The 15,255-nt window shown below is 32.4% G+C and overlaps 1 protein-coding gene across 1 annotated transcript in view; it reads right to left on the bottom strand.

Annotated features, from left to right (window-relative positions):
• LOC120419843 (uncharacterized) overlaps positions 1-3,493 on the bottom strand; it is a 7,943-nt gene extending 4,450 nt beyond the window's left edge. The window contains exon 1 of the mRNA XM_052707519.1: positions 3,247-3,493. Within this exon, the coding sequence (XP_052563479.1) occupies positions 3,247-3,264 (18 nt within the window). The 5' untranslated portion in view covers positions 3,265-3,493. The remainder of the gene's footprint in view (positions 1-3,246) is intronic.
• Between the last annotated feature and the right edge of the window lie 11,762 nt (positions 3,494-15,255).

The following is a 15,255-nucleotide window of genomic DNA, read 5'->3' as shown; positions in this document are numbered from 1 at the left end:
CTCGGAGAACTCTTAGTTGTTTCAGGAGAATCACTTTGTATTTTAGCTGGGACCTCGAATATCAGGATTGTAGGCAACACATTCGAAAATTGTAAATTCAATATCGGCCATATAACACAAATGCTAGATAATCTACTCAAATGAAGCTTTAAAACGTAATATTGAGGATTTTGATTTTAACCGAAGATTTTCGTTCGGATAGTTATTTTTTACTTATAGCTTGGTTTTATTTTGACATAAACATTAAAAAACTCAAAGTTGTTTTTTTTTTTTGTTTTTTATTGATATACCCACGATAACATTCTAAGTCCTTGACAATTTGTCAACTAATACTTTTTTGAAAATTCCACTAAGTGTTCTTTAAAGAGATATTTCATACATTATTGGGCCGATGCAAATATTGTTCAAAGTTTTTGTCCCTCGGCTCTGGCCGGTGTGTGTGTGGGAGATGGGGGGGGGGGGGGCATTTTACATTTACATGCATTTTACACTGGTTCAGTTTTTTTTCAATCATAAATTTTCAAAAAATGTAATATTTGACGAAAACAAAAAAAAATGAAAAAAAAAATATTTTAGCGATAATAAACATCGAAAATTTTCCAAAATTCTACAGATTTTTAAATCAACCCAAACGTGTTAAAACTTATTCTGAACGCAGGGGAATGCACTTTAAATTGATTTCAGCTGATTGCACTTAAATTTCCATTGAAATTTTGAAGTTTTTTTGGAAAAAAATATTTTTTTGCCCCTGATGTTTTGGGCCAACTTTGAAGAGGGGTGAGACAAAAACTTTAAATAAAATTTGTACCAGCCTTATTATTAATTATATATAGTTGCAAAAAAATCCGGCTGAAATCTATCCAAATGAGCGAAGAATATCACCATCGAGATTTGGAGTCGTTACATAAGTAGGGGAAAGTAGGGAGGCTTGATCCCTAGCCTGTATCTCATGTGGGTAAAAAATATGCTATGTTCTTGAAAGTTTTGCGAAATCAAACACTATGTTGATAACAATGAAAACATTTAAAAAAAACATTGGTTTGAGTAACACACATTTTTCTGAAATGTACTGCAAAAAACCTCTAAGAGATACTTTTTTTTTATTTTTACAAAAATCTAAAACATTTTAAACTTTTTCATTCATAATATTTTTTATGCATTAATTGTGAGATAAACTAACCAACTACGAAATCCTTCCCACTTGATGTTAAATTTACTTTAGTTCAAAATCAACATTCATATTTTGTATACAACTATGAAAATAACAAAATTTCGTGGTGAAAATACTTGAAATTGACAAAAAAATTATAATAATTTTATATGGACAGTTTTTTCAGCTTTCGGTCATTCGATTTTTTGTGTTTTTTAATCCGACTGAAACTTTTTTGGTGCCTTTGGTATGCCCAAAGAAGCCATTTTGCATCATTAGGTTGTCCTTATAATTTTACATACAAATTTGGCAGCTGTCCATACAAAAATGATTTATGAAAATTCAAAATTCTGTATCTTTTGAAGGCATTTTTTGATCGATTTGGCGTTTTCGGCAAAGTTGTAGGTATGGATATGGACTACACTGAAAAAAATAGATACACGGTAAAAAAAGTTTTGGTGGATTTTTATTTAACTTTTTGTCACTAAACTTGATTTGCAAAAAAACACTATTTTTAATTTGTTTCATTTTTTGATACTTTTTAGAGGACATCAAATGCCAACTTTTCAGAAATTTCCAGGTTATGCAAAAAAATTTACCGAGTTATGAATTTTTTAATCAATTCTGATTTTTTTCAAAAAATCGAAATATTGGTCGCAAAAATTTTTCAACTTCATTTTTCGATGTAAAATCAAATTTGCAACCAAAAAGTACTCTAGTGAAATTTTGATAAAATGCACCGTTTTCAATTTAATAACCATTAACTTGAAGTTACCATTTTTAGGTAACTTTTTTGAAAATAGTCGCAGTTTATCATCACATGTTTGCCCACTTTTGAAAAAAATATTTTCTCTATATTTTGCTTTTTTGAACTTTGTTGATTCGACACTTAGTTGCCGAGATATTGCCATGCAAAGGTTTAAAAACATGAACATTGATGTTTTCCAAGTCTCACCCAAACAACCCACCATTTTCTAACGTCGATATCTCAGCAACTAATGGTCCGATTTACAATGTTAAAATATGAAACATTCGTGAAATTTTCCGATCACTTCGAAATTTTTCAAAATTTTTGAAGCAAGACTTACACTTCAAAAGGGCGAAATATTGAATATTTGGCCCTTTTGAAATGTTAGTCTTGCTTTAAAAAATTTGATTTTTTTTTAATTTGTACATATTCTAATTCTGAGCCGGTGCCGGAGTCGGAGTCGACAATTTGTTGAATGCTGGAGTCGGAGACGGCTAGCGTTGGTATGTCAGCTAAACTCAGAAAGTCGGAATCGGAATCGGAGTTAGAGACATTTAGAATATGACCTGATTCCGCAGTTTAAGTTTTTGAAAATTTACGCAACGCAACTAACATTTCCTTTAGTTGTTATTTTAAACTATGTTGCATCATTGGTTCATCCATACAATATAAAATGGAACTATGAGAGCATTGTTTGAAGTTTTTGAAATGTGCTCGTCAATTTGTATCTTGAGAGTGAATTTCTGATAGATGTGATGTCTTTAGCAAATTTGAAAATTTTTATCAGGACATTTAATAAACATAATATACAATTAGCAATACAAAAAGTATATAATATATATATATGTATTCAAACATTTTGAAATGTATTCTAAATGTATAATTGATTGTTAATTTTTTCAACCAATAATTATTATTTTCTGCAATATTTGTTGGCTAATGTACGATTTCTTTAAATTATGTAACTTGTGCTCCCAAGTGCATCACGATTTTTCTCATTTCACACAATTCATACCAACTCAAGATAAATAAACATCGAATTGCAATCATATTCATCAACAACTTCACGGTAACAAAAACCCTACGGCTAACGCATGCTTATTGCACAATTTCTTCGCCAAAAAAAACGAACTCTCAATCGCTCAAACATCTTCTCCAGCAACCAATGATATCATACGTCCCAGATCGTTAAGTTTATAATCATTCACATAAACGTAACATGCGGTCTGCTGATCCAAACACTCCCCACGATCATCAATTTCATTTCGATCACTTTTTGGCCACTATTGCATCTTCGCGAATAAAAACCACACAACCAAAACAAAGCAGATAAAAATCACTCATTTACCAGAAAAATAAAGTTCATTTTGCAAACTGCTGCTGCTGCTGCAACTCCACTTGTCTCTTCGCAACGAAACGCACTGTTTCCAACTCCAAAGTCAATCAAATTTTTGCAAACACGTGCGCTCTCTTCTTTCTCTTCACCCTCGTTGTCGTGCTTTTCACAGCCACGTGCTTCTCAAATTAGGTTTTCACTCCACAGACCCAGTTTGGACACGTCCGTCACTTTTCACCGGAGACAAGTAAATAGCCAGGTCGATCGTTCGTTCTACCCTACTTATATAGATTAAACGAGCGACGCGAGAGCCCCACACGCGCTGCTTCGGGTCATTTCAGGAGGGAGGGGAGGGGGCCCACGAGGAGCAAGAAGGGGTGCAGTGCCCGGGCACGAAAGCTCACGAGTCGCCAATTTTCCTGTCTTCGGGCCCGTGTTGTTGTTGTGATGATCGTCGTTAGTTTGTTGCTGAGCTAAGGTGTTGGCGAGCAAAAACAATTGAATACGAGTTTTTTTTTGGAAATATTTTTTAATCAGTTTGAATGTTAAAATAAATTTGGTGGCTCAGGGCTTCTACCAAATCAAACATCTTTTTTTTTTATTTTATATCTGAGCAAAAAATTTAGTTAAGTTTCGAAAGTCATAGATAAATAGCGAATTCGTAAAACTCCTTAAAACAAATCATTTTACTGAGCATGTTACAAATACAGTCTAGATTATCTAACGTTAATTTTTGTTTTATTTGTTGGATGGCGTATTCGAACTATGGATAATTGGAACTTAATATAATCGAGGCATCAAGTCTGGTATATATTTTTCAAAACCCAGAGTAACAAATTCTGTTAAAGAAACTATTACAAATCAACAGAAATATAAATGATTTTTTTATACTTTTTACACATTAAATCACAAAAAATTAGGCTTCTATTTTTGTTTGATATTTTTTATTGTTTTTAACCAAATTTATGTGACACAAACTAGAAAGTTTATGCAACGCTATTTTTTTTTTAATAACGATGTGATTGAATCCCAAAATAGGCCATTCCCAAAATCGTGTAATATTGCTACATATTTCATACTCCTTATTAAACAATTCCCGCCAAAACAGACACTTTAAACTTGACCCTCTCCGATTTAAATACAACTTTTTAGATACATGTATTACGCTTAAACAACCCATTTTTATATACAGCAATTCCATTTGAAAAGAGCCTAAACCAAAAAAAAAGTTCTCCGATCGGGCTCAAAATTTTTCTGGGGGTTCCTTGGCCAAAATAATTAGACCCGTATTTTTTTGTTTGGCCATTAGGGTGGCCTACATCGTGCTAGGGTGGTTCAAAAAATGGCAATTTTCGTCATTTTTCGCAAAAACCACTTTTTTCTAAAAATCATATCTCCGCGCCATTTCATCCGATTTTAGCTGTCTTAGACGCAAAAGAAAGGTGATGAGTTTGGCTATTTGGGAAAAATAGTAAAAAGTTCCAAAAATCTGAAAAAGTCGTATGAAAACTTAAAATGGCGTTTTGACCGTGTCTGGACCAAAGAGCCTATGTCTGAAAATATTTTTATCGGATTCCTCGGAAAATTTCACATAACATATCAAAAAATTGGCGATGTCGAACCGTACGTTTTGGAGATACGATTTTTTGAAAATAAAAACTGCGTTTTTCGACGCGCCACGCGCAAAAACGGGAAAATGACGAAATCGGCAAAAAATCAACTTTTTTCACTAAAACTGCGATAACTTTAAAATTTCAGCGATGACCTATACATGTTTGGGTATCAAAATTTTCGTAATTGAAAGACGCAACTTTTGGTACCCAAACATGTATAGGTCATCGCTGAAATTTTTAAGTTATCGCAGTTTTAGTGAAAAAAGTTGATTTTTTGCCGATTTCGTCATTTTCCCGTTTTTGCGCGTGGCGCGTCGAAAAACGCAGTTTTTTTTTCAAAAAATCATATCTCGGAAACGTACGGTTCGACATCGCCAATTTTTTGATATGTTATGTGAAATTTTCCGAGGAATCCGATAAAAATATTTTCAGACATAGGCTCTTTGGTCCAGACACGGTCAAAACGCCATTTTAAGTTTTCATACGACTTTTTCAATAGTTAAGCTAGATTTTTGGAACTTTTTACTATTTTTCCCAAATAGCCAAACTCATCACCTTTCTTTTGCGTCTAAGACAGCTAAAATCGGATGAAATGGCGCGGAGATATGATTTTTAGAAAAAAGTGGTTTTTGCGAAAAATGACGAAAATTGCCATTTTTTGAACCACCCTAGCACGATGTAGGCCACCCTAATGGCCAAACAAAAAAATACGGGTCTAATTATTTTGGCCAAGGAACCCCCAGAAAAATTTTGAGCCCGATCGGAGAACTTTTTTTTGGTTTAGGCTCTTTTCAAATGGAATTGCTGTATATATATATATATATATATATATAGAACCAGTTGAACCCAAAAATGACTTTTGAGTAGGGCGTAAATTAATTCAAAATTGTCGTGTTTTCTAATTTAAATGATGCAGTATTTCGAAACCGTTAAATCGTATAAAAAAAGGTTAAGTTATATAAAATTGGAAGAGATTCCCGGTAAATTATTTTCGAAACGAAATCATCAAGTCTCACATAAAGATATGGAGCAAGAACACAAAAATGACCAAACTCTTTTTCAAAAATCAAAATTAAATATTTAATCAAATTCTTAGAGCAGATTTAGGTTCAGAGGAAAAAAATACAGTTGGACATTTTCCCATATAATTTTCTCTTGAAAATTAGACATTATCACAGATATCTCGAGTTTGAAGAAAAACACCCCTGAGAATTGTCAGTGTTTGTAGTGCTAGATTACCCCTTTTCGAGAATGCAACCTGGCGCTAAAAAATTGGAGTACACTTTTTCAAGATATTAAGGTTTCAAACTTGCATTAACAACTTTATTAATTTTTTTTCAAAATCACCCTAATCGTGAACCACACTAATTTTCAACCAAACCATAAATTGCCTCTTCCCATTTGTAACAACTCATCTGAAGCTGGGTGATGAATAGAGCGAATGCGTCACGTGATTTTCGAATGATCCTACTTTGTTTACACTTACAGCGCAGTAGGCTGTTCAAGCACAAGCATGACTTTTTTCTTACTGGTAAATGAGCTGTTTTATAATAATATATGTCTTATTTTGTCTAGTTTTTGACATTTTTGGATGGAAAATTGTGTGTTTTCAAGTTTGGATCGGTTAGAAGAGGTTTTTCTTTTTTGCGGATGACCAGTCCAGTGAAAAAAACGTCGCTAATTCTAGCGAAGCTGAACCAACAAACAAAGAAGATGTTCACTAAACCAGTAGGTTTTAAAACGGAATCAAAATAAAATTAAGGTAGCTTCTGGATGGATACAACTGCATCGACTCCATAAACAACTTCAATTCATAATTATAAAAAAATACGAACTTGCCTTCATCTTTTTAGAGATTTCTTGACTTCAACTCCAGGTTCTCAAGAGCCACAAATTGTTCACGCTTGAAAAAAACTTCATTTTTTTAATGATCGATATACAATACTCTACTCTACTCTAGAGAGTATTACTTTTGGCAAACAGTAAATTGGTTCCACTTTGACAGTTCACAATTGAGGCCGTTTTGCGAACCACTGTTCAGCACCTAGATCTGAAGATACCAAAGCTCCAAAACTTCATAATTTTTCCAAAAATCTATTTTCCTATTAATTTTGCGATCAGGTCCACTGTATAATGGTCTATATGGAAAATATAGTTGTCTGGAAAATCGATTTCCGTAATCGTCTTTCAAAATTAAAACGTTTAGACCACTTTCCAAATAAGCAATTTAATATAAATTGTATTTTTAGTGAGGCTTTTTGTACGTTCAGGGTATTTTAAAAACAAATTTAGCGAAAGCAAATCGAGAACACAACCAAAAATTTAGCTTCGGAACTTTAAAAGTTTGTCTTTTATCTTAGTTTGAAACGATGCAACGGCTTCGATGCAAAGCAATATTAAAACTATGAAAAATAAAAACATTTAAATAACTTACACCCTTTTCAAAAGTCATTCTTAAATGCAACAGTCTCCATGTACACAAAAAAGGCTTATATAAGCCTAGAATAACATATCTTCAAAGTTTTATTTCGGAGAGGGTCGGTGACAACCGATTCCCTATTAAGCATGGCATTGGTTTATTAATACAGATAAACAGAAAAACTCAAAATGTTGGCATGATCAACAGAATTTGATTTTATTCAAATTTTATATCATTAAAAGCTTAAAACATTTCATTGCCTTTAGACTAAGAGCAAATCAAATATCATCAATAGAATCTGTCAACAGAAATCAAAAGTCGATCTGTAAAAAGAGATTTAAGTTACTTTAAATTTGTTTTGTCAACACTTGTAGCACCAACGGGTTCAAAACTTATGCGAAGCATCAAAGGGGTCAAAAATGTTGGAAATGAAACTTCAACCGGCTGTATCTCGGGAAAACTCAACCGATTTGGATGATTCTTGTTGCATTCGATCCGGAAGGCTGTCAAAAACCACCTCCAACAAGGTAGATCCAAAACACCAACGTCTACCCTAAGTTGCAATGAAAAAGGCATTTCCAACTAGTTTTCCAAGGGTTCAAAGAGCCGATGAAAATGCATTTCCTACTTATTTTGACCCCGTTGGGGCTACAAGTGTTAATACCGATAAATTTGGCATCTAACTCCAACGCAATGATTCGTTTGGGAATTGCATCTTGCTCAATGATTAACGGCTCAAGATAAGCTGTCAGGATTGGTTTTATTACTCTGAGCTTAGTTTCATGTTTTTGCTCATTTTTTGCTACACAACTTTTTATGACTGTTGGTGTCAAAACGAATCATTAGCGCTGACTAAAAAAGTCTAATGTGAATTCTCCTTCTAGGAATGGGACAAACTCCTAAAAAGCCATCCACAAGTTACGTGAACATTTGTTCTCAATTAATACAATTTTGTTCAAAAGTTACAAAAGAGTCCAAGTGAATTCTCTCTTATTTGTTTTCTTAACACTCCTCCGTCCAAGGCATCCCGTACTTACACGAACGACCAAGGCGGAAAAAAAGTTGGAACGCTAACTTCAACTCGCTGGTTCTCAGCCAAAACTCAACCAATCTGGATGATTCCTTTTTCCAGAGATTTGTACGGATCTCCAGATGAGCCTAGAACTTTGCAGATCTCGATTTGATCAATCCTCTAATAACTACGACTAAATTAGTCGGAGCAACTTTTTTCCGCGTGTATTTCCGAAAAGCGACTCAAGCGGGAACATTTTTGCTACGCTGCAAAAACACAATAACTTTGCTAAAATGTTAGCAAAACCCATAAAATTATATATCAAAATTTCCGTTATGATCTCAGGATTATGATGAACTTCTCAAATTTCCATTATTTTCACAAAACAAATCACAAAACTACGTAAAACTACAGAAAAAATAAAAATGCCTCATTTTATGACTAGAACTTTATGGTAAAATCATTGATTTCATTGATTTTTTATGAAAATGTTTCAAATGATCTAAATTATATGTTTCCGAATCATTCTGAGTGTGTTTTTTCCTAAATACTACAAAATTTTACCAAAACTACGTAAAATACAGAAAATTTGATACATTCCTTTAGAACTTTATTTGCTTCATGATAAAATCATTGATTTATTTTATGAAAATGTTTCAAACGATCTAAATTACAAGTTTCCGAATTATTCTGAGTGTGATTCTTACTGAGTACTACAAAATTTTACCAAAACTACGTAAAATACAGAAAATTTGATACTTTCCTTTAGAACTTTATTTGCTTCATGATAAAATCATTGATTTATTTTATGAAAATGTTTCAAATGATCTAAATTACAAGTTTCCGAATTATTCTGAGTGTGATTCTTACTGAGTACTACAAAATTTTACCAAAACTACGTAAAATACAGAAAATTTTATACTTTCCTTTATAACTTTATTTGCTTCATGATAAAATCATTGATTTAGTTTATGAAAATGTTTCAAATGATCTAAATTATAAGTTTCCGAATTATTCTGAGTGTGATTCTTCCTGAATACTAAAAAATTCTCCCAAAACTACGTAAAATACAGAAAATTTGATACATTCCTTTAGAACTTTATTTGCTTCATGATAAAATCATTGATTTATTTTATGAAAATGTTTCAAACGATCTAAATTACAAGTTTCCGAATTATTCTGAGTGTGATTCTTACTGAGTACTACAAAATTTTACCTAAACTACGTAAAATACAGAAAATTTTATACTTTCCTTTAGAACTTTATTTGCTTCATGTTAAAATCATTGATTTATTTATTGAAAATGTTTCAAATAATCTAAATTACAAGTTTCCGAATTATTCTGAGTTTGATTCTTACTGAGTACTACAAAATTTTATCAAAACTACGTAAAATACAGAAAATTTGATACTTTCCTTTAGAACTTTATTTGCTTCATGATAAAATCAATGATTTAGCTTATGAAAATATTTCAAATGATCTAAATTATAAGTTTCCGAATCATTCTGAGTGTGTTTTCATCCTGAATACTACAAAATTTTACCAAAACTACGTAAAATACAGAAAATTTGATACATTCCTTTAGAACTTTATTTGCTTCATGATAAAATCATTGATTTATTTTATGAAAATGTTAGCAATATTAGCACAGCTTTCGATCCTAATTGGTACTTGGAAACGAGCATTATATTTACATGAAATGAGCAAAACATAGAATGAAAAATGAAACAAATAAAACGTAAAAACAAGGCTTACAAAAAAAGTGTTGCGATGAGTCAACCCACAATTAGAATCAACCCACGTGGTATGACTCATAACCAATTACCATCGTCATACCTCGTTTGGCTTTGCGTTCCTTGCGGATAGTGTCGCGCCGTTGGGTCGTCGCGTCTAGCTGTATCGTCAGGTCTGTCAGCTCGGTTGTCGTTCCGAGAAATGCATCGACGGCATGCTCGGTCGATGTGATGTCGGACGGTCCAACTGGAAGGTTAGGTTTCAGGTGAGTTGATGTCTGACTTTTTGGGAATGTTGCAACGGGTGATAGGTTTACTACGGAAGTACCACAGTTAGTGCTCACAGTTTAGTGCTCAAAATTACGATTTTAAACTTTTTAAGGACTTTAGAGGACAAAGTTTCTCTTATCAAAATGCGAAAGGTTTAATTTGAAGTTAGTCTTCTGTTTGGTTGCTCAGTGTTGAGTATTATGGTGAGGACCCTGATGTTGACCAATAGGTTCAAGAGTCTTGAAGTGGAATCATAGAATCAATATACCTGTTGTTCACAATACAATTATCTACCCATGGACGTTAGGGCAATGTGGGTGGTTTAGAAAAATAGGACTCTATTCTTAGACACACGTAGTGACGACCTTTCGAGACCCTAGAAACCTCGCGGTTCATGGTCATGTCCTTCACTAAAGAGGTCTTCAAACACTATGCACCATGAAGAAGCTGATTCAGGATCTGGAATCATAACTCATGGTGTCGATCCAAATCCCAAAATAAAATTCCCTGACTTTTCCCTGACCCCTCCATCCAGACCACCAATTTTTTTATTTTAAATTTTTTACTGACATATTGTTTGGAGCGTTTTTATGGTTTAATGCATTTTCCTTTTAGAATATTGGAAATATAAGATACTGAAAAAAAATCAATGACTTTTTTATTTTAATTTTTCAACGAGGGATTCTGCAAAAACTTAAAAACTTTTTTTTTATTTTGTCAATCATTTTTATCTAATCGAATATCCAAAATGAGCAGCCATAAAATTGTCCTATGTTTTATATCTGGTTATGCCATTTTAAATGTTGCTCTTTACCAAAAAATCTAGAGCTTTTTTTTTTGAATGGATCCTATAAACATATGAAACACAATAGCTTACAGGACCTTTAAAAGACTCTAGAAATAATTACAATTGTTGCAAATTTCAAATTGCGATTAGTTAGTTTCACTTCATTCCTTAACACTCCTCCGTCCAAGGCATCCCGTACTTACACGAACGACCAAGGCGGAAAAAAAGTTGGAACGCTAACTTCAACTCGCTGGTTCTCAGCCAAAACTCAACCAATCTGGATGATTCCTTTTTCCAGAGATTTGTACGGATCTCCAGATGAGCCTAGAACTTTGCAGATCTCGATTTGATCAATCCTCTAATAACTACGACTAAATTAGTCGGAGCAACTTTTTTCCGCGTGTATTTCCGAAAAGCGACTCAAGCGGGAACATTTTTGCTACGCTGCAAAAACACAATAACTTTGCTAAAATGTTAGCAAAACCCATAAAATTATATATCAAAATTTCCGTTATGATCTCAGGATTATGATGAACTTCTCAAATTTCCATTATTTTCACAAAACAAATCACAAAACTACGTAAAACTACAGAAAAAATAAAAATGCCTCATTTTATGACTAGAACTTTATGGTAAAATCATTGATTTCATTGATTTTTTATGAAAATGTTTCAAATGATCTAAATTATATGTTTCCGAATCATTCTGAGTGTGTTTTTTCCTAAATACTACAAAATTTTACCAAAACTACGTAAAATACAGAAAATTTGATACATTCCTTTAGAACTTTATTTGCTTCATGATAAAATCATTGATTTATTTTATGAAAATGTTTCAAATGATCTAAATTACAAGTTTCCGAATTATTCTGAGTGTGATTCTTACTGAGTACTACAAAATTTTACCAAAACTACGTAAAATACAGAAAATTTTATACTTTCCTTTATAACTTTATTTGCTTCATGATAAAATCATTGATTTAGTTTATGAAAATGTTTCAAATGATCTAAATTATAAGTTTCCGAATTATTCTGAGTGTGATTCTTCCTGAATACTAAAAAATTCTCCCAAAACTACGTAAAATACAGAAAATTTGATACTTTCCTTTAGAACTTTATTTGCTTCATGATAAAATCATTGATTTAGTTTATGAAAATGTTTCAAATGATCTAAATTACAAGTTTCCGAATTATTCTGAGTGTGATTCTTACTGAGTACTACAAAATTTTACCAAAACTACGTAAAATACAGAAAATTTTATACTTTCCTTTATAACTTTATTTGCTTCATGATAAAATCATTGATTTAGTTTATGAAAATGTTTCAAATGATCTAAATTATAAGTTTCCGAATTATTCTGAGTGTGATTCTTCCTGAATACTAAAAAATTCTCCCAAAACTACGTAAAATACAGAAAATTTGATACTTTCCTTTAGAACTTTATTTGCTTCATGATAAAATCATTGATTTAGTTTATGAAAATGTTTCAAATGATCTAAATTACAAGTTTCCGAATTATTCTGAGTGTGATTCTTACTGAGTACTACAAAATTTTACCAAAACTACGTAAAATACAGAAAATTTGATACTTTCCTTTAGAACTTTATTTGCTTCATGATAAAATCATTGATTTATTTTATGAAAATGTTTCAAATGATCTAAATTACAAGTTTCCGAATTATTCTGAGTGTGATTCTTACTGAGTACTACAAAATTTTACCAAAACTACGTAAAATACAGAAAATTTTATACTTTCCTTTATAACTTTATTTGCTTCATGATAAAATCATTGATTTAGTTTATGAAAATGTTTCAAATGATCTAAATTATAAGTTTCCGAATTATTCTGAGTGTGATTCTTCCTGAATACTAAAAAATTCTCCCAAAACTACGTAAAATACAGAAAATTTGATACTTTCCTTTAGAACTTTATTTGCTTCATGATAAAATCATTGATTTAGTTTATGAAAATGTTTCAAATGATCTAAATTACAAGTTTCCGAATTATTCTGAGTGTGATTCTTACTGAGTACTACAAAATTTTACCTAAACTACGTAAAATACAGAAAATTTTATACTTTCCTTTAGAACTTTATTTGCTTCATGTTAAAATCATTGATTTATTTATTGAAAATGTTTCAAATAATCTAAATTACAAGTTTCCGAATTATTCTGAGTTTGATTCTTACTGAGTACTACAAAATTTTATCAAAACTACGTAAAATACAGAAAATTTGATACTTTCCTTTAGAACTTTATTTGCTTCATGATAAAATCAATGATTTAGCTTATGAAAATATTTCAAATGATCTAAATTATAAGTTTCCGAATCATTCTGAGTGTGTTTTCATCCTGAATACTACAAAATTTTACCAAAACTACGTAAAATACAGAAAATTTGATACATTCCTTTAGAACTTTATTTGCTTCATGATAAAATCATTGATTTATTTTATGAAAATGTTAGCAATATTAGCACAGCTTTCGATCCTAATTGGTACTTGGAAACGAGCATTATATTTACATGAAATGAGCAAAACATAGAATGAAAAATGAAACAAATAAAACGTAAAAACAAGGCTTACAAAAAAAGTGTTGCGATGAGTCAACCCACAATTAGAATCAACCCACGTGGTATGACTCATAACCAATTACCATCGTCATACCTCGTTTGGCTTTGCGTTCCTTGCGGATAGTGTCGCGCCGTTGGGTCGTCGCGTCTAGCTGTATCGTCAGGTCTGTCAGCTCGGTTGTCGTTCCGAGAAATGCATCGACGGCATGCTCGGTCGATGTGATGTCGGACGGTCCAACTGGAAGGTTAGGTTTCAGGTGAGTTGATGTCTGACTTTTTGGGAATGTTGCAACGGGTGATAGGTTTACTACGGAAGTACCACAGTTAGTGCTCACAGTTTAGTGCTCAAAATTACGATTTTAAACTTTTTAAGGACTTTAGAGGACAAAGTTTCTCTTATCAAAATGCGAAAGGTTTAATTTGAAGTTAGTCTTCTGTTTGGTTGCTCAGTGTTGAGTATTATGGTGAGGACCCTGATGTTGACCAATAGGTTCAAGAGTCTTGAAGTGGAATCATAGAATCAATATACCTGTTGTTCACAATACAATTATCTACCCATGGACGTTAGGGCAATGTGGGTGGTTTAGAAAAATAGGACTCTATTCTTAGACACACGTAGTGACGACCTTTCGAGACCCTAGAAACCTCGCGGTTCATGGTCATGTCCTTCACTAAAGAGGTCTTCAAACACTATGCACCATGAAGAAGCTGATTCAGGATCTGGAATCATAACTCATGGTGTCGATCCAAATCCCAAAATAAAATTCCCTGACTTTTCCCTGACCCCTCCATCCAGACCACCAATTTTTTTATTTTAAATTTTTTACTGACATATTGTTTGGAGCGTTTTTATGGTTTAATGCATTTTCCTTTTAGAATATTGGAAATATAAGATACTGAAAAAAAATCAATGACTTTTTTATTTTAATTTTTCAACGAGGGATTCTGCAAAAACTTAAAAACTTTTTTTTTATTTTGTCAATCATTTTTATCTAATCGAATATCCAAAATGAGCAGCCATAAAATTGTCCTATGTTTTATATCTGGTTATGCCATTTTAAATGTTGCTCTTTACCAAAAAATCTAGAGCTTTTTTTTTTGAATGGATCCTATAAACATATGAAACACAATAGCTTACAGGACCTTTAAAAGACTCTAGAAATAATTACAATTGTTGCAAATTTCAAATTGCGATTAGTTAGTTTCACTTCATTCCTTAACACTCCTCCGTCCAAGGCATCCCGTACTTACACGAACGACCAAGGCGGAAAAAAAGTTGGAACGCTAACTTCAACTCGCTGGTTCTCAGCCAAAACTCAACCAATCTGGATGATTCCTTTTTCCAGAGATTTGTACGGATCTCCAGATGAGCCTAGAACTTTGCAGATCTCGATTTGATCAATCCTCTAATAACTACGACTAAATTAGTCGGAGCAACTTTTTTCCGCGTGTATTTCCGAAAAGCGACTCAAGCGGGAACATTTTTGCTACGCTGCAAAAACACAATAACTTTGCTAAAATGTTAGCAAAACCCATAAAATTATATATCAAAATTTCCGTTATGATCTCAGGATTATGATGAACTTCTCAAATTTCCATTATTTTCACAAAACAA

This window comes from Culex pipiens, chromosome 2 (genome assembly GCF_016801865.2).
Source record: "Culex pipiens pallens isolate TS chromosome 2, TS_CPP_V2, whole genome shotgun sequence".
NCBI lineage: Eukaryota > Metazoa > Arthropoda > Insecta > Diptera > Culicidae > Culex > Culex pipiens.
The sequence above is the reverse complement of the archived record's forward strand: the minus strand, read 5'-3'. Positions and strand labels throughout refer to the sequence as shown.